Source organism: Musa acuminata, chromosome BXJ2-7 (assembly GCF_036884655.1).
Source record: "Musa acuminata AAA Group cultivar baxijiao chromosome BXJ2-7, Cavendish_Baxijiao_AAA, whole genome shotgun sequence".
Classification (NCBI taxonomy): Eukaryota; Viridiplantae; Streptophyta; class Magnoliopsida; order Zingiberales; family Musaceae; genus Musa; species Musa acuminata.
The window spans coordinates 183629-202981 of NC_088344.1; the positions used below are offsets into that span (position 1 = coordinate 183629).

The 19353-nt window shown below is 38.8% G+C and overlaps 3 protein-coding genes across 5 annotated transcripts; all 3 read right to left on the minus strand.

The window, feature by feature from the left end:
* Positions 1–249: 249 nt before the first annotated feature.
* Positions 250–1965, minus strand: LOC135616453 (thiamine thiazole synthase, chloroplastic-like). Its single transcript, XM_065115658.1, has 2 exons — positions 974–1965; positions 250–659 (listed from the first exon to the last, which is right to left on the minus strand). Exons 1-2 carry the CDS (start codon positions 1883–1885, stop codon positions 495–497), a joined length of 1077 nt encoding a protein of 358 aa, XP_064971730.1. The 5' UTR covers positions 1886–1965; the 3' UTR covers positions 250–494.
* Positions 1966–3076: 1111 nt separating this feature from the next.
* On the minus strand, positions 3077–5328 carry LOC135616454 (protein translation factor SUI1 homolog). Of its 2 annotated transcripts, none has more exons than XM_065115659.1 (5): positions 5171–5328; positions 3949–4052; positions 3595–3800; positions 3418–3471; positions 3077–3292 (listed from the first exon to the last, which is right to left on the minus strand). In XM_065115659.1, the coding sequence occupies exons 2-5, from the start codon at positions 3983–3985 to the stop codon at positions 3248–3250; spliced, it is 342 nt and encodes a 113-aa protein (XP_064971731.1). In that variant the 5' UTR covers positions 3986–4052; positions 5171–5328; the 3' UTR covers positions 3077–3247. The 2 variants fall into 2 exon arrangements, with proteins under 2 accessions (XP_064971731.1, XP_064971732.1); XM_065115660.1 differs by having other exon boundaries at positions 5154–5308.
* A 1166-nt stretch (positions 5329–6494) lies between these two features.
* On the minus strand, positions 6495–18612 carry LOC103991028 (rab GTPase-activating protein 22). Of its 2 annotated transcripts, XM_009410385.3 has the most exons (11): positions 18111–18612; positions 17286–17381; positions 15561–15664; positions 14191–14423; positions 13587–13709; positions 13416–13504; positions 11436–11541; positions 10893–10990; positions 9471–9731; positions 8599–8682; positions 6495–6855 (listed from the first exon to the last, which is right to left on the minus strand). In XM_009410385.3, the coding sequence occupies exons 1-11, from the start codon at positions 18204–18206 to the stop codon at positions 6844–6846; spliced, it is 1302 nt and encodes a 433-aa protein (XP_009408660.2). In that variant the 5' UTR covers positions 18207–18612; the 3' UTR covers positions 6495–6843. The 2 variants fall into 2 exon arrangements, with proteins under 2 accessions (XP_009408660.2, XP_009408661.2); XM_009410386.3 differs by lacking the exon at positions 8599–8682.
* Positions 18613–19353: the final 741 nt, after the last annotated feature.

The window sequence follows — 19353 nt, forward strand, 5'->3', positions numbered from 1 at the left end:
TCTTAATGTTTTACTTTCATAAATATAAAAACCTCAATATAATTTTTTTAAAATATTAAAACTAATTAATTATAAAAGATTATATATATATATATATATATAATTACACATTCAAATGTAAATATAAATGTAAATGTTGTTGGGTTAAGATACTAATAATCTTTAGCAGCACTAAATTTGGCAGCAAACTGCGAGGCCATATATATGTATGGCACAGAGAAACGAACGAACAGCAGCCACACGGAGAGAGAAGATAATAGGATGATACTTTCTTAACAACAAGAGAGCAGCATAGCATTTAAAGAGAACCCAAGAAGAAGAAGAAGAAGAAGAAGAAGAAGAAGAAGATGTCTCGAATCTCTCTCGGTCACTCCTCCCCCTCTGCGTCTTATCGTTCCAACCCACCAAGAACAAAAGTCCCATCACCATCCACCCCTCCCCTGCCCCCTTACCATCTTTTATTTCCAGGAAAAGCTGCTGTGGTGGCTGCAGTCTTAGGCGTCGACGATCTCCCCGGCGTCCGACGAGGCCAGTACCAGCTCCGGCTGCACCGCCTCCGCTCCGATGGTGCCGTCGATAGCGTTGGGCCGCCCCAATGCCTTGAGCGCCAGGTGTGCCGCCTTCTGCCCTGAGATCATCATCGCCCCGAAGGTCGGCCCCTGCAACCAAACCAAACACCACCGTGAATTCCTCGTAAGGAACAAACCTTCTTCGTTTGTCTCTCAAGAAATTCACATGACGAAGAAGATCAAATCGTTTGCCACGAAATCAACAAATTTTAGGAGAAGAACACTATGCTCTGTTTATGTTTGTTTCCCTGCAACCAAATCAAAATTAGGAAGACCTTCCCTGAGAGCTCTGTTTCTCTCGGGAAACAAATGTGATGAAAGGAACCTTGCGACGCACCCCTTAAATCTTTACCGAAAGAACAAAATTTGCAGCCAAAGAATGAAGAAAGATGATATTTTGATACCATTCTTGGAGCACCGTCAATCTCGGCGACCTCCATGCCGGTAACGATCATCCCGGGCACGACCTCCCTGGTGAGGCGGACGATCGCGTCCTCCGCCGCGTTCATGTCGAGGGCTTTCATCCCCGGCACGGAATCGATCATCCCGATGCCCTTGAGCCGCTTCACTCCGGTGGCGCCGAACGGCCCGTCGTGGCCGCAGGAGCTGACCACCACCCTGGCCTCCATCACGTTGGGGTCCATGCAGGACTGTGTGTCGTGGTTCATTGACACCAGCGCCCAGTTGGTCACCACGCCGGCAACGCGGCCTTCCTTGACGATGAGGTCCTCGGCGGCGACTGCGTTGAAGAGCTTGACATTGGGGCGGGCGAGGAGGCGGCTCATGATGGTGGAGGTGAAGAGCGCGGCGTGGTGGATCACGACGTAGCTGTCGGCTTCGTCATAAGCCACGCCGAGCTCGTCCAGGAAGAGGTGGGCGGGCTTGCGGACGACCATGGCCGAGAAGAGCTGGCCGCCGAGCCACGCACCGCCGCCGGGGGAGACGGACTGCTCCACGATGGCCACGCGCACCGACGGATCCTTGGATATCTCATACGCGCAGGACAGCCCGGCGGAGCCGGCGCCGATGACCACCACGTCAGTGTCGGCGTAGGTGATCATGTCGGTCATGTAGCGGCGGGTCATCTCGCGGGAAACGACCGACTCCTTGATGGGCTCGAAGCGGAAGGAATCGAGGTCGTACCTGGGGGCGGCGGAGGCGGCGGTGACGGACAAGGAAGGTCTGCCGCGGCCGGGGAGGGAGCGCAGGGCGGTGGCCGGGAGGCGGAAGCCGCTGAAGGACGAGCGGTGGTGGTTGTCGGAGATGAGGGACTTGGGGTTGGAGAGGAGGGAGGAGGTGGCCACGGAGGCTGCCATTGCAGGAGGGTGGCGAAAGGTGTACGTTTGGAGTTGGGGGAGAGGCCGGAGGAGGAGGAGGAGGAGGAGGAGAGTGGATGGATGGAGTGTAAGCGAAGGGGGGGGGTATAAATAGCGGATATTCGGGAGTGAAAATATCTAAGTTAGCTTTTGGGTGTCATTTTCGTCTTTACGAAGGAAGGCGAAGATATTTTGATGGGGAGTGGGAAGAAGGCGCAGGTGGCCTGCCTTCTTTGGTGTGGTGAGACTACCGCCACTAAGTTAATGGAATAAAGTAAAATATTAATTTAATTTATTGTAATTACGCATTTGAATGGGGTTGTGATCACATAAAGTCAAAATAATTCTGGTGGTGATCTCCTCTGCTATTATTATTATTGTCCGTCCTGAGAGGGCGTGGATGCACACCGCAGAAATAAGAAAGACGAAGAAGAAAGAGCTCTTCCAACATTCTATTCGATTTAAGGATTCCCTTTACTTGGAAACGTGGAATAATATTAATTGCCTCTTAATCGTCCATCTATCTTAAATAAATTAAATTACTAGTTGGGGAGTTGCTATCTATCGTGATGGAATATAAATTGCACGCAGCGAAGAAGAAAATATCTGATGATACAACAAGGCAGCAAGCAAATGTGGATGGTCCATTCTCCCTCCCTCCATCATCAACAAGTCAAGTGGGAGGCCGACGACGACGGCATATTCCCGTCGCTACTCCTTCCTCATCTTGTAGCCATGCACACACCCCGATACTATCTATCGGCAAGGTGTCTTCTTCTTCTATTCTTCCCCCCAACCCCAACATATAAAATAAAATATTTAACTCTGTTTACAATCAATCGTATCAGGGAATCAATAGCATCATAGTTATTATTTAAACAACTACGTTGAGAGGGCGACCGACCAAAGAGAGAAACGGTCCATTTTCTTTCTTCCTCATCTTAATCCTAAATCCGAAATGGATTTCCTCTTTAAATAAATAATACGAAAAGAATTTTCTCTACTTCTCATAACTATGCTGTCTGTCAACAATTAAGCATTGTTCCGATGAGACACAACACAATTAAGCAATAAGAACATGCTCCGTAGACCATTTGGACTATGCCAGACTGGAACAAGATGCAAAGCAAAGGTGCTAACCACACTGAACGATATCACTCCCAAGATATCTAAACAAGGTTACGGCAAAGATATTTAAACACACACTATGTCCTTTGTATAAATATATGTTTAAAGAGAGTATCCATCCGGCAATGGGCTCTCCTACAGCCACAGCAAAGTGTCTGGAACCATGCAACCAGAGGCAAGCTAGATGATATATGTCTTACTGCTAAATTACTTGAGCCCGAGATACGCAACTGCTTAGAAACCATGAATTTTAATGTGCTCCTTCTTCACAATTCCAGCCTGCACCGTAAAGACAGCATCGTCATTCACCACATATAATGGAACATAATTAACTCAGGTTCACCCCTAGATATCTATCGATCACGGCCAAGACTACACTAAGGAACCGTGGAAAAGGCTATTACCTGAACTAAGAAATTTGAAGCATTCTTTCGTTGATCACCTTGAAGTTGAATGACCTATAAAAACAACAAAAAGATAAATGCATTGGCCATCGAGGTTTCTTGCATTGAGTGCATATCTGATTAGACGATAAGCTTTCCGCCTTATGACACATCAAGCAAAGGCGGCAAAACAATAACCTGGCCCAGCTCTGGGTCCTGAACCACAGTACCATTACAGCAGAATTCCTTTTTCAGATCCTTCAAGATCTTGTTATAGCTAAACTCTTTCTTGAGTCCTTGCACTGTGGTCAGACTCTTCCTGCCATTCCGCTGCTGTATGCGGATATGCACATAATCCTTTGTGCCGGCACCAGAGTCATCAGCATTTGCATCAGCAAAAGGATCTACAGAAAAAGAAAGGGAATAACCAAGATGACACATTGCAAGACGGATCCATTCATTTACACGTGCAGTTATGGTGTAGAATAACTTCCAGACACATAACCGAGGATAGTTGTGCAAATTGTCAATAACACAACTTCCTGAACATACCAAAAGCAGATGGGATCTGTGCTTCTAGATCAGACATGAACACTGCAACTGTCGAAGGGAACGTCGAAACAAAAGCTAACTTGCTTCGAGAGCCACGACCAGATCTGAAAACCACGCAAATACGGATACTGTCAACATTCAGTCCAAATTTGATAGACTAATGCAATACTGTATTTCCATAGAAAAAGACTGTTCGGTCAGCTATCGGTACAAAGGCACATTGGTACAAGTGAGAACAAGCTGTAAAACACTATGGATACTTCGCTACAAACAACACCACTTCATATATCGGCCAAAAGAGGACATCAACTGCAAGTCTAATTGCTTTGATTTTGTGGTCATGGCAATAAGCCATGTGCATCTTGATATAGAACACATCAACAAGTCAATATACAAGTCAATCAACGGCAGCAATAAAATTAGTGCAAAATCCTCAAGGGAAGTTCTTCAGAGTGACGCTTTGCATATAGTTCTGGTGTGTGCACAATCAAGAAACGATCGACAGCATACAATTAAGAAGAGACTTTGCAATTGCCTCACTCAATCTTGGTTGAATTTTCAAGAACTTCAGAAGCAAGTTAAAAGGGAGAATTTTTTTTGAAGCTCGAAGTGATGCAAAATAGTGCCCAGAAATAACAAAAAGGGAGGCATAAGAAAAATATTCTTCATAGTTCTGTAATCCACATTTCATCCGCATTGACGATATCAGATCTAAAGTGCCACAGACGGCAGGGCAAGTATTCTCCTCTTTCTTGTTACTGTTTTAGAACCAAGTAACAACTATAGCTTTGTCCTCAAGTCAACCCTCGGATACTCTAAATCGTGAAGCATTCCTAAATCTAAACATTCGGCGTCCCCATTCAAGTCCAAACATGATCTAAAGAAGTAAACAAAGCAGGCTATTTCGCGTCAACGCGAGCTCTTTCTCTTAGTCCTTGGATCTTTCTACGCCCGTCATAATCCACATGGGAAAAGAATTACTTGGGACAATCCGCCAGTTTTCCCAGAACAATCTAAATTCCCGAGCAATATATTTCCAACTATCAGGCAGCAGATTCAAGAAAGGAAATACCAGAACAAATCAACAAAAGAGAAGTAAAACCACCAAACGAAAGCCACAAATTCATGCCCCCATATCACCGATCAAACGCACGAAAGAGGAGATTTTTTGTGTTGACCCAGAAAAGAAAGAAGAAAGAACAGACCTTTTTCGTGTTCTTACCTTGCAGCAGCGGACTGGAATACGACTCTCGCGGAGATCACACGCAAAAGCAGAACAAAAGAGTGTTGAAACCACTCCCCTTTATTATATATCGAAAGAGTAGCCGAAGTCGACGGTACAATATAAAGATGAGAAGGGGGGTGGGGGTGGGGGTGGGGGTGGGGGAGCCGCCGCCTCCTCGTCGACGACCGTATGTTTTCGATGCCACGGTGGCCTCGGCATCAACGACTTCACGAAACATAAAGCAAAATGGACGATGCTGGTGTAACGCAACGCCATGGCACAAGAATCGCGTGAGCAATACTTGAGATCTGGTGGTGTGCGACCGTGGTCTTATCGCGATACGGACGGCTGCGATCGTTCTTTGGTCCCACGGGGTTCGCGCTTACGTGGCGCGGATCTATTATTATTATTATTATTATTATTATTATTATTATTATTATTATTATTATTATTATTATTATTATTATTATTACTCCCCTTTTTTTAGGGTTTTACTGAATCAGAGGCACACGGTCGAGCGTGAGGTTGGAATCCATCCTTTGAGCCAAGTGTGGTGCGATTGAGCTCAACCCCGCTAAACCGAACCATTATAATAGTGCAATTGTAATTGAGGAGCACAGCCACATCGATCTCAATAAAAATATTTTTAAAAAAAATGAAAGAAAATTCTATTACTAAAATATGACACGTGCATTCGAACTTTGAACATATCACTTTGTGTAATAATAATGCACTCGAATGGCTCAACAAAGAAATTTTATATATTGGATGCTATAAAAGAACGTTTGTGGTTATAAAAGTGTACTACTGATATTTAGAAACTCAATTTCTAATAATGTCAAATTAAGCAAAGGGGGCAGTATGATGAATTGTATCTTTGGATATGCTGCTAATTGCAAATTGCCAATTTAATTTGGAGACTCAAAAGCAAATGACGTGCCTGATAACTGTGCAAAGCCGACTCCATGGATTTCTATATGCTGATGAGAAGCTGACAAGAAGAGAAATCCCAGGTTCTTGATACATGTCCACAAACCCCACAATTGATGGAAGAAAGAATCAAAATCCTGTATCTCTACCAGGTTCTGATTAACATCCTTCAGGGATTTGTGGTTTATGATCTCTTTCAGAAAGCAAGTTTCCGATTTTTGCTTGTAGAAAGTTTGCAACAAACAACAGATCATTAACGATCAGCAACATGATCGTGGAAAGACAAAAAAACAAAGTTTCCAACCACACAATATAAAGAAAATCTCCCCAATACAACAACAACAACTACTCTTAACAACGAAGATGATATATATATATATATATGTAGAAATGCAGCCATGAATCACTTATTTATAATTATTTTTAGACTTTGTAACAATGAACCAATCCTCAATCATTTCCTGGTTTTGAAGCAATAACAGCTGAGAAATAATACAGTTGCAATGGTTTGCTTCAATGAAGAGCACATGAGGCATGAATAGGATTTACATGTAGTAGTAGTAGTCTTACAACATACTGGAGGAGAACCTGCTCATAGAAAAACAATGAGCTAGGGCTTTAGAGAATTTGACAAGTAGTGAAAGTATCTCCCTTTGCAGATCCTTCAACAAGTAAATGCTGTATTATTCCGCCACCAGGAATCAACTCACTCCATGGAACATTATATACATCAGAAGCTATTATTTCTTGGCCTGCATTTGTGAAAATTTACTTAATTATGATAACCTTGCACTAGACCTCAATCTTATACACATCAACTCATAAAAGCAACACTAGAACTTCATGGAGGCCACTACTTGAAGTTGTACTTCCAAGCTAACAAGTAAAAAGAAAATTGCAGAACTATTTGCAATCTAACTCGATAACAAATCAAAGATAGCAAAAGTATTATTGCCATGGAAATATCAACCAAAGAAATGAAGGATCTCATCAAAACCCGAGTTTTCAGGAGAGGAGTCTGGCAAGGCATCACAATGGGGAATTTTATAGGCAGGTACTTCAGGCTTGATACACCCATGTGTAAATTAATTCTTAAAGCATTCTCAGTTTAAAACTCATAATAATAGCTAAATGTATCAAAGAGGAGTAATTGTACTTCAAAAAAGATGAGGAATCAAAAAAATCTAGAAAATTTTGAAATGAATGTCATTGTTTAGTTTGCTTATATTGGCCTCTCCAACAAGCTGATATCCAGAAATATTTCAAGTTATTGCATATCACCTATAAGAATATTCTAGATTCCAAGTAAATGGCAGAAATACCCTAGTGGTTGTAAGATTAGGCCTCATAAAGGTAAATCATAGAAAAGGAAGAAGGGTTTCAAAAGAGTGCTAGGTGTGAGGTTGAAAGCAAAGATTCCTGAATAACAACAAATGACCATAGAAGACTAACATTTGCAAGAAACCTATCGTATCATTTCAGGATCAGTCATTTTGGGATCAGCACCTCAAACATAATCAAATCCTGACCCAGTATGGTTCCGTTAAGAGCTCATGTAGGTCCACATGACAATATGCCTTTGATGGGAACATATATAATCAACACATATTTACATAAATGAGAGGAGGTATATCATTATCATTATTATTATTATTATTATTTGAAGTAGAAAAACTGATACTTTAGATAATCTTAGTGAGTCTTTTATGTGTTCATTAACCAGAATGTGGCAGCACCAAGATGTTGCCTTTAGTTTGGTTGGACTTATTTTTCTACTTTGGGCATAATTTGCAAAGATACATAATGCACAAGTTTGTCCAAAGAACTCAGATAAAACAAGAAATATCCAATACAAAGATAAAAAAAATTTCTTAAAAAGGTTAAAAAATATTTTATTATGGAAAAATCTGTTCATCATTATTAACCAGAAATAAAACAAAACAAACACCTAACAAGTATAGAACATTACAGGATAAATATTATAGAGAACGATGATGTTGAAAAGCATCAATCCTATAAAAATAATCAGTGGAGGCTGCCAAATTATCAGATGAAATCATGCGGGATGTAGCGAATATTAGCTATTGAACATTTTCTCCAATAATCCTTTTTGCTTAAAGAATGCAAAGCAAAAGGCACTATAGTTTATAAAGGTGGAAATGAATCAACCATACTGAATAACATCAAAAGAATATCATCATAAGTATTAATTCTATCTTCCCCCAGAAAAATTGCTGATAGTGTTATCTTTATATTTTTACAATTACCAGTCATCTGAAGTATTAACCCGCTTAATTTTTCACTCTTAGGTTCTAGACCAGCATTTGAATGTTATTGCCAGGTCTAGCGTATATTACATGAGAAATCAATATAAGGTGGAACATGCTTCTTGGGAATATTCCGCAATCTACTATCACTATTAAACAAAAAAATGAACAAATAAATTTAAGAAGACCAAATAAACACAATATAATCTTTTTGAAAGAGATGCGTACCATTTTCAAATATTTCTTGTGAAGCCTAATTGCATGACTGCACGTTTTTTTTGCATCTAAATCTCCATTTGTCTCGTTTAAAATCTGATCAAAGAAACATCATTTAGAGAGTGCTAAATGTAAATTGATGTGACAAACTTTTCTCTCCTAACAATTGAATGGGCTTGCAACACCTAATATGTATGGAGCACCTTAATGAACAAGACATAGTACTTAATTTGATCTAGTTGTTAGTTACTATATCGATCCCTCATTCATATCCCATTTTTTATGTTCATAGGAGTTGTTATGGATTTTCCAATTTACAGTATTTTGTCTTCTATCTTCCACATTTCCATCTCTTCATCTAATTTGGTATTCAACTCAAAGTTATGCACCATATTCAAGATCACTAGTTATTGATCAATTTACTTAGTTATGGATTTAGTTTCATAACATTCCGTGTCCTCGATTTACACTTGCAGATATTCGCATTGCAATTTTGTGTAATTTTGGAAGTATATGGCAACCACTAAAGAGAAACCTATGTACTAAGTATACACATACTAAAATAGCTTCACCCATGTATATATCTGTTGTTATCAAAGAATGAGTGGTTGCAATGTCTAACTAAATTTAGTTAAATATAAGTTCATTAATGAATGTGAATACTGAAACTGTTTGGATAATTGGGAAAAGATAGCCTATTTGAAATATTTAAAAGCATATCTTTTTGCAGACTGCAGATTAGACAAAAAGGTTGTGATTTACTTTTGAAACTAGGGAAGAATTGCATGGTTTCGCTATCCAGATAAATAATTTGGATAATGCTTAGATGTGATCATTAATTCTAAACAACTAACGGATAAAAAGAGAAATAGGTAATTCCTTACCTTAACGACATCATCCAAACCACGTGCTTCCTGAATTAGCCTTGCACTTTTTTCTTTGAGAACACTGGCAACAAGAAAAACTGTGATTGGCAAAGGGGCTTCAGAAGTTTTAGTTCCGTTCTTGAGATTCTCCCTTTCAAATTTCCCAAATTGGCGTATTGACTTAACTTTCCCTTTAGACACATCATTCTTTTCAGTGAGAAGCTCTGGCTCTTCATACATGGAGAACATATCAGGGTAATATTCTAGAGCCCACATCATCTGTATAAAAATTTACATATAAGTTATGAGACTGCACAACACATAGATACCATAAAACATGTAACAAATGTGTGATACCCCAACAGTCCTACATGGGAAAAAGAGAATAACAAGAAAGTAAACATATCTCCTTGATGACTATTCCTAATAACTTGAGCATATGCTTTAAACTATGTGGCAAATATGTTCCATGCAAGTTACCGGATTAGTAGTTTATCTAGATAGCAATAATGTGTGGCTTGGTGGAACAGTGAGGTTATTCCTCTATGACTTAATCAATTAAATTTGACTTATCTAATAACTTCTTCATTTATAAGAGTAACGCTAAACTCTCCCCAAACTCCATCCCTCTATATGCATAGGGGTAAGACTGTACATTAATCTTCACCAAACCCCACAATCGGTGGGTGTCTCATGCACTAGGCTGCCATTTCTTTAAGTCAGGAGCCTTGGGCATTGGGCCACCTTTTTCTTAAGTTTATTGATAGTCACAACATTGTATCACAGTAATTATATAGTATTCTCTGTGCAACGTAATGTTCTATGGTTAATTGATGTCAAAGGCATTAATGAAGGCAATATAACTACTGAGGTATGAACAACAAGGGTGATGGAAGACTATCACAAGGAACTTTATATATAAACTTGAGAAGCTACTATTAGTAACTTTGATCTGAAAATTTCAGACTTGTTGAGTAGATCATCCCATTAAAATTTATTGGTTTAGGATAATTCATTCTTTGTAATATGTTTGTTCACATAAAACAATCATATAGCATAAGGAATGCATCTCAATGGAAGTTACAAAATGGTGAGAAATCAATGTTCATCGGTCAACAAAATTTTATAAATAAATAACTATGTAACTGCTCCAAATATAGGTACCTCTTAACTATGCAATAGTTGCTTAACATGGGAATACAATTGGATAAGAACTGAAATGAAGTAGAATCTAGCAGAGAGATTGACTTTTGCTTCTAGATAAAAGACAAAGATGCTCCATGTACACACAGATGTGTTTTAATCGAATGAGCTTGACTTGTACCATTTATGAAACACAAGGAGTATAAAAAGCATTTTGGCAACAATGATTGGAATAATGAACCATATAGGCCCACATGAGAATACTGTTCATTGATGTTTATTTATAATGTTCAGTACCTCCCAAAGATACAAAGAATCTCCAAAGGATAATTCTCGGCGGAACAATACCATAAACATGCGAACCGCAAAGAGGTAATCACCTCCACCAAGTGTTTCTGTTCAGAAAATACACGGAAACAGCATTAGCACCTCTATTGATGAGGAAAAGAGTAGTGATAGTGAGACAATTAAACACTATATCTATAGGATCAACCATACAATTGACAAAAATCATCCTTAGAGACGAAAAAGAAGAAGAAATGTACACTCCAATGATGTCATTTTAGTGTCAACTGTTTATAAATTAAACAAACACCGACTTTGGTTTAATATTTCACATTAACATTTCAAATTTTCTGGACAATTGTTTATCAAACACTTCCTCATTGATATTGTCGAACATACAACATATGAAAAAACATTTACTGCTTCTGATGATAAGATACTTAGATGAGAGAATCTATAAAAGAAATGGCAAATATATACTTTTATATTTGTATCTTTGAGACACATGATATATTCTGAATGTAACTGTGCACTAGTTTATCTCATGTCATATACCTAGGTGTTGATGAAGCTTTGGGTCCAGAACTTGTGTTATTGATGCTAGACTTTGTAGTTGATTCTCCACACCAACAGATCTCTCAGTGCATCTGAAATTTCCTCGCTTTAAAATTTCACATGACAAAGTGATTAAAAGACAAGTTAACAATATTATCAAAGAAAACTCCTATCAGAAGCATTTTAATTTAGTACAAAAGTAGTTTAGTTCTAGAATATTTCAACTCAAATATGCAGCAGATCCTTTTATGTGGTAATGACCATAAGCTAGATACATCTAGAAGAAAATAAATGAAGGCAGAGAGTTACACACCACTAAAAAGATAACATAGTCTAGGACCTTCAAAACCATAAAGTGGCGAGAAAAGGATTTACTGTATAAAAAATCTGACAATCTATGAATTTATTTGTGATCAATTGTTGGAGTGGTTACTTGCTTTCTAAAGCCTAAAGTGCAGTGTTATCAAACATAAACACCTAATGTTAAACCTTTTCCAAGTCAAATATTATATCTAAAAAGGATCACTATGTTATCATCTGATGATTTCCAAGTGCACCAACTGGCATATATTTATAGTGTGGACATCCTGTTGATCGCAGAATGAATCATTTTATTTGAACTCAACATCACAACATTGAAGAAAGTTAGCATGACAAATGCTTTAGATCCTTTTAAATATCTTGGAATGGATATTGCAATTTGTACCAATTTATGGCAATTGTACCATCATATTATCTTGAGGCTTTACCTTTTCCTTGCGATATTCATAAATAATTGCTAGTTATGGTGGAAGATAGTCCATGTGACATTTTCAATAGATCCACTTGGAAGTAACAGACACTTGTGCTGGTCTATAGAGTTAGATGGCTCTACTACTGGCTTAACCGTTCTTTAGTCACCTGGTTGTAGGCCTACAAGTCATTCAGTTAATAGGCCTAGAGGCCAGACTGAGAGTTCAATTATGCTTTTATTTAATTGTCATCAACAATAAAGATACTGAAGATGAAAAGTGAACAAAAATTCTTTAAGAGATACGATTCCTTCTTAACATTCAGTATATATAGTACTTTGTTTTGTTTGGAAGCTGGAGTTCTAACTTGTCGGTCAACTTGCAAATAACACGAACCTTCAGTACAAGAACATGGGTGTAAAATTATAATTACAGCCATGCTGAAGAACCATTGTGAACTTTAGAAAGAGAAGTCTGCCAAGATCAGTATGCCTTACAGTACAATAAAGGTACTAATGTGCAAAAAATTAGAAGCTTAGGAATTACAAATAAGCCACTTAGATCACTAAACTCTAGAAAGCAAAACGAGGCAGATTTGTAAATATATCTATAGAAAATGATTCATCATATCACTAGTACATTTGCAATGTGTTAAAAAGTTATTGGGACTTTCAGACATCTAGATTTGTTGCAAAAAACCTGAAGAATAAATGGCTTCTATGGCATGAAAGCATGCTTAGAACCATATAATAAAAAGTCAACTGGAAGAATTCTATATAAGCATCTGATAGAGGAAGGACATGGAAAAGTCCTGGAACAGATGGAGTGTAAAGACAGAAAACCACATGCAAAAAATCCATTAATGCTTAAAGACACAGAGTTCTAAACTTGAGGAATTAGAAAAGAATCATGATAGACACAAGAACTTGTGTGTTTACAAGTCACAACCTAAGACGAGTCATTATACTTAACATGTATCATATACAAAGAAAAAACAATGGTGTTTCAGAAACAGCACCTATTCCCAGTAAATGTATTTCAATCTAGATATCTGTTCATCTTACTTCCAATCTTGCACTTGAGCATATTTTACAAAGAGAGACAACAGGATCTAGATACTATAATATATCCTTCAAGGCCAGTGCAATAATACTTGGGAGATACATGCGTTCACCAACAACGCTCCAAAAACCTGAAGCATTATTCAAAAACTGATAAATTAAAAGCAAGGTGGCAACAAAAATTATACCAGTTTGCGCATCAAACGTTCAAAGCACCAAAATGCATCTGCTTCATCTTCAAGAAGAATTATCAGTGGGGAGCAAAGATCACTCATTCCTGATATTAAGTTTGCAAGCTACGTTGGCGGATGTGCACAGTATTAAAAAATTATGTTGTTAAATCTTAAATGTGTTATCACCTTGACAATAGCCAACGTCTTTGTCAATCCAGGCATAAACAGCTAGGATATCCCAGAGCTTTGAAAGATTTTCTTTCTTCTCATAGAAGACCAGAGTTCTGTCTGTCCGAAGCACATCAAGACCTGTAACAAGTAGAAATTTATGGCCATCATGTTGGTTTATGATTAAAAGGTCAATTAAACAGAAGTTTTTATAGTTTCATTGATGAAATGGTTCTAGAATAAATTTCTTAAATAATATGTAGAACATCTTCTCAGAGGTTTGGTTAAATTCTATAGGCCCTTCTTTTTGTTTGTTCTGTTTTTTTTTGGGGGGGGGGGTTTGGTGGGGGCCGGCAGAAAGATCAATTGATCAATAGATAATGTCTAGAGAAGGAAGCACACCTGGATTTCTATCAACATTGTTTCAAGATGAGATTATAACATACCAGTGCAATAGCCAGCGGTGAGGTGTACAGTAAACCACCATCGTAAAAGGTGTAACAGGCCCAAGAAAGGAAGATATGATGGCACCAATTTTGCGTAAAGAATTATATAGCATGATATAAAACATGACATAAAATCTAAAATACAAAACAGTGGCAAACCAAATATAGGTGCATACCAATTTGGTGTAGTGTGAGCTTCCATTCGATCACTTGCTTATCCAGGTAAGGCTCTGCTTCAGAACCACCATTAGCTTGTCCTTTGGATTGATCCGGATTGGCTTCCAGGAGGACTAAAGGGTCTTGAATAGGTTGACCATCCTCGGTTATTACTGGAGCTGTAATGATTCTTCCACTGCCAACATGAGAATCCAATGCCTGACACAAATCCTTCCATCTTGCATATTGCACCCTGCATGACGAATGAAATGTATTAAGCCAAACTAAATTTAAATTGGAATTTAGTGCAATGAACACCAACATGTCAGCATGGAGTTGGCATTCAACCAATGGAATGTACTAGCCATTTATCAGACTGCAGGCAAGCTGCAGCTATTATGTTCTTGCTTCTGGTTACTGATTTTTAAGCATTTCTTTAGCCACATAACAAAAAGTTTCTGTACTACAATTTACAAGTGTTATGTCCTTACAAAAAGAAAAGCCAGAAAGTTCACCATGAAAAACTTTCACAGGGTCCAAAACAGAAACAAGACTTGTTAAAGAATTTTGGACAAACCATCAAATCACAAAATCAAGGTTGATGCCCTTACCCCATTGGACTAGGCTGCTGCCATTTCAAGCATGAAAAAGTGTCATGAAAGATAAGGATGGTATAAGAGAAAAACTAAGCAACATTTTAGTAACATTGGTGTGCCAGCATGAGAGTGATCAACAATTGAAATAATTAAGATGAGCATTTTAATCCTTAGTAGTGCTCAAGGCAAGGAACAGCCTGAACACGAGCGGAAACCATACAATATTACAAACATATGGTGGACATATATCATTTTTTGGCACCACTTGCTATTCGAAATGTTTCAATGTCTACAAACATCAAGACGATAAATTGTTCCACTAATCAATGAGAAAGACGATAAATGGTTCCACTAATCAATGAGGTATGAGTAAAGTAAGTGACCACTTAAAAATGCTTGCAATGTACATAATTGATTGTCAGGTGCTAGAATAATGATCTGATGACATAATTTATCCAGAATAATGCCAATTTTGTAATATTAGGTCAAACAGTGCAGAGGTGAAGTCTATATAGTCAATGAAACCAAGAAATGGCAGTTCATAGTCTATTGATGTTATTCTATGCTTAACAAGATAGTTGAGGCATAAACCATTGTCTGTAAAACAAATTGCAATAAGAAATAATAAATAAGCCTTAGTAGATATTTATGGGAAAAATGGACGTCCAAATATTAAAAAGAATGCTAGCTCAACTAAAGAACCTGTAAAATATGTGTAATATGCCACATGTATAATAAAACAGATTGTCCCTATCTTCTGTTACTAATTAGTTACAGTTAAGTACTGGTACTACCTCCGATGTTCTCTCTGCTGCTCTCGCTCCTCAAAGGTGCTTTTAGGATCAAAGCACCCAAGTAAAAACTCCCAGACCTCTCCACGTATTGAAGGATGAACACCCTAATTCAGGAAGATTTTTAAACAGAGGTATTAAAATTCAGCAATACCAATGATACTAAAGTTTTTGTATCACAAAATATCATCAATTTTAGTTAGAGTGATCATGCAAATTGATCCCAGATATCAACAAAACAGATAAGTACAAGTCAAAGACAAAACCATATTATCCAACTAAATTAACTTCATGATTTGATTGCACCATTTTTTTATTAGAGGACGTCTTCATGTTGAAGTGTAAATAATGGCAAGATAAATATTATCAATGCAAGGTCAAGTTGATCATGAAGACTAGGGCAGACATACTGGCTTCTATTTCGGGTGACTTAGCCAAACATCAAGCTGGTTTTAAACTGGTTGTGTATTGCAGTTTGGCTTTTGGGAGTCAGTAGACTGGTTGGTGCATGCTAGCAACACGGTCTTCGGTAACAGAGGAGAGGCAAGTGATTTATCTTATTATACCAATTAAAAGATCAATAAGAAAAAATGAAACTATATAACCCTGTAAGCTGGAAGCATTAACGTAGACTACAAATAAACTTTTCAAAATTCAAAGCCATTCAAACCATTAGCATATCTGTCATGTGGGGTTAGTTCGATTTAGGAAATGTTGAAGGAACACAATAATAAGATGGGCCTCTTAGTAGTTCTAAGGATACAATAATATCCTCTTCTTCTCACCTTTCTCCTCTCTTTTCCTCACTGTTTGTGGCTTTGTGCCACCTGTATTTTCAGAATAGTGGTATGTTAATCATACATGACAGTTGTTGCTCAGGCGCTTGATGCAACTATCCTAACCAGCTGAAAAATTGTACTGTTAACGTAACATGTCTCCTAGATAATCTCTTTGCGTGCCATCCCCTCCCAATCCTCATAAATTTACTGTGCATCAACTTCAAGGCTATCTCAAACGTATCAAAGGTGTTCTCTCAAAGGAATAACACTTGTACTTATCGTTCAAAAGATAGGTACTATGTGATCGTAGATGACAATATTTTTTTTTTTTTGGAAGAATCATTTACTTGATTAAAAGAGCAGGTTGCTCAGTCATTTCTCTCATAAAGTAAGATCCTATAATCACTTGCAGACCTCAGAATATGCAAATTTTCAATAATATGCTTTTGTTATCAGCATCAGAAAGGCTATGGCTATGACACTAGTAAACCACTGCAAAAACAAAATATATATTGATATTGCAGAAATCATATTCTTTATAAATCTTGAATAACTTTGAGATTGCATCCTGTACCATATCTAAGTTACCGAAGACATCCAATATTGCTCTCAGATGGTTATCAATACTAGACACCAAACAGTATCATTCTCCAGAAGGCATACTCTACCATTACCAGCTGAGTAATAAAATCAAAAGTGCCCGCATCTAATGTGCTGAAGTTTCACTTAACAACATAACGTGGGATGAATGATCCTTAAAGTATAGCGGGTTACAAGAGCATGTACTGTGATGGCATGGCAAAACGGTCATGAAGAAGGCATCAATGCTTGAAATAAGAAAGCAGAAGATAATTTTTCTTATTCCTTATTCATGCTTCACACTAACACTGGAGCACCATAGTATGAATGTTTATATACAGGCAAAAGAAGTTGTTAAATGTTAGAGTACCCCTCGCTGTATCCGACTGAGAACTGAAGCAATGTCCAAGTGACCATCCGGACTAAATGCAGCATGCCATCTTCGTGCACTCAGAGTCTTTCCAGCCTACATGAACAAATCAAAACAAACTTTTCTTGAGGGAAATATGTGTAACATTTGTTTGCAGACTCCATGAACAGATGAGAACAAACTTTCTGGGAGAAAAATATGTGGGACACTTTTTGACATGGAGAGTTAGGATAATCCTAATGAAACTCGAATGGCTATTCATGATAACAAGCTGCATTTAATTTGAAAAACAAAGCCCATGCGAAATCATTTCTCAGACAACTGCATTCTGCCGATATGATTCGCACATTACCTTCCCGCCAGACTAAGATGACTTATTAAAAGGAGACACGCTTCGAGGGCCCTGCCCTCCTGGTTTGCGAAGAGAAAATTAGAAAGAAGGCCAAAATGATTTCCCTTACCAAGTTCTGAGAACACCAGAACTTTTTTTTGTGTCTTCGACATGGCTTAGTATATAAAATTTTCATGATGGAGTGAAGATAAGTATTTACTAGGCCAAAGTAAAATCTCCAGACTGTGTTTCACACATATTTCATCAACGCCTACGGACGCGGATGAACCGACTGTCCAAATGTCTTTCTTTAATTACAAAGACATGGAGCACTTAAGCATGCAGACGTGCGTTGCTAAATATAATTGCCCTCTGGAGAAGCCAAAACATCGTAATTCCGTTGGGGACAGGCGACCCCAGAAAAGATAGACGAAGAGGATCTGAGCAAGAATTAAAATCAAAGAGACCCAAAGGAAAGAAGGGCCAAAACTGACCTTAATCTTGAACTTGCTCTTGGGTCCCTCGGCGGACTCGGACCGAGCCTCGTAGAAAGAATCCGCCGGAACGCCGCTATCTTTCCACATCATCATCTTTGCCCAACGAATTCAAACACCGAATCCCCCAAAAGACCTACAAATCCTTGGGTAAGAACCGGTGACCCCCGCCCACCACACTCGAGCTGAACCCCCTCGATCCCCCCACCCGATCAAACTCTACTCACCGCAGGGACGAATGGACCCAGGTCGAGCGGTGGGAAGAAAGAAAGAGATTGATACGGAGAGGGCAACACCTCCCTGGCCTTTGGAGGGAGGGTGGGGGCGGGGCGGGGCGGGGCGGGGCAGTCAGACTCGTAGATGGCTCGGCGAAGAGACTGGGGCTAATTTAAGTGATTAAGAAGCTAAATATAAGGATTTGGAAGGGATTAAGACAGAGAGAGAGAGAGGGAGGTCGCCAGGACCGAGCAGTTCCCACGCCGCCCGACTCGGTCCCCGGTGTCGTCCCCGGCTTGCCGAGTCTTGCACCCTTTATAGCATTACTATTATTATTATTATTATTATTATTATTATTTCTCTCTCATATGCCTGCCTACGTGGGCGTGTTGGAGCTTTGCATGATGCGATCGATGGTCTCCATCGAATGGTGGTAGAATTGGACGCTTCGGATGATGACACGTCGTGCCCGCTGACAAATAGAGGTCGAGTAGATATACGATAGTTTGTAGGAATGGCATTGGAATATGGAGACAAAATAATAATTAGCAAAAGGATATACCCAATTATGGATGTCAAAGAGGAAATTTCAATACAAATTACAGAGGAGGATCGAGTTTCACAAGGTAATTAAATTAAACAAGTAAGCGAATTTATATGGGAACATACGCTGAATGCTTGAAGTTATACAAGAATGCATGGCATCCTCCTACCAAGTTTGTTGTTGTTGTTGTATTATGGACAAACCTATCCTTTGGTCGATGTGTCCGAATTAAATTCCCCTCAAATATGGGAACAGAAGAAGGAAGAGAGAAGGGAATGCAGTAATGGCCAAGAGGGACACGACGACGTGGCAATCGCATGCTATCGGTGATTAATGAGGAAAGAGTGGCTCGATGAGCGAAGGCGAGCGAGGCAAGTGAAGAACAACAACACACCATGAGATTGAGCTTCTTCAGCTGATGATTTTTTTTTCTTTTTTTGCGGCATTTTCTCTGAGGATGGTATCATTCAAGATTGCACATTT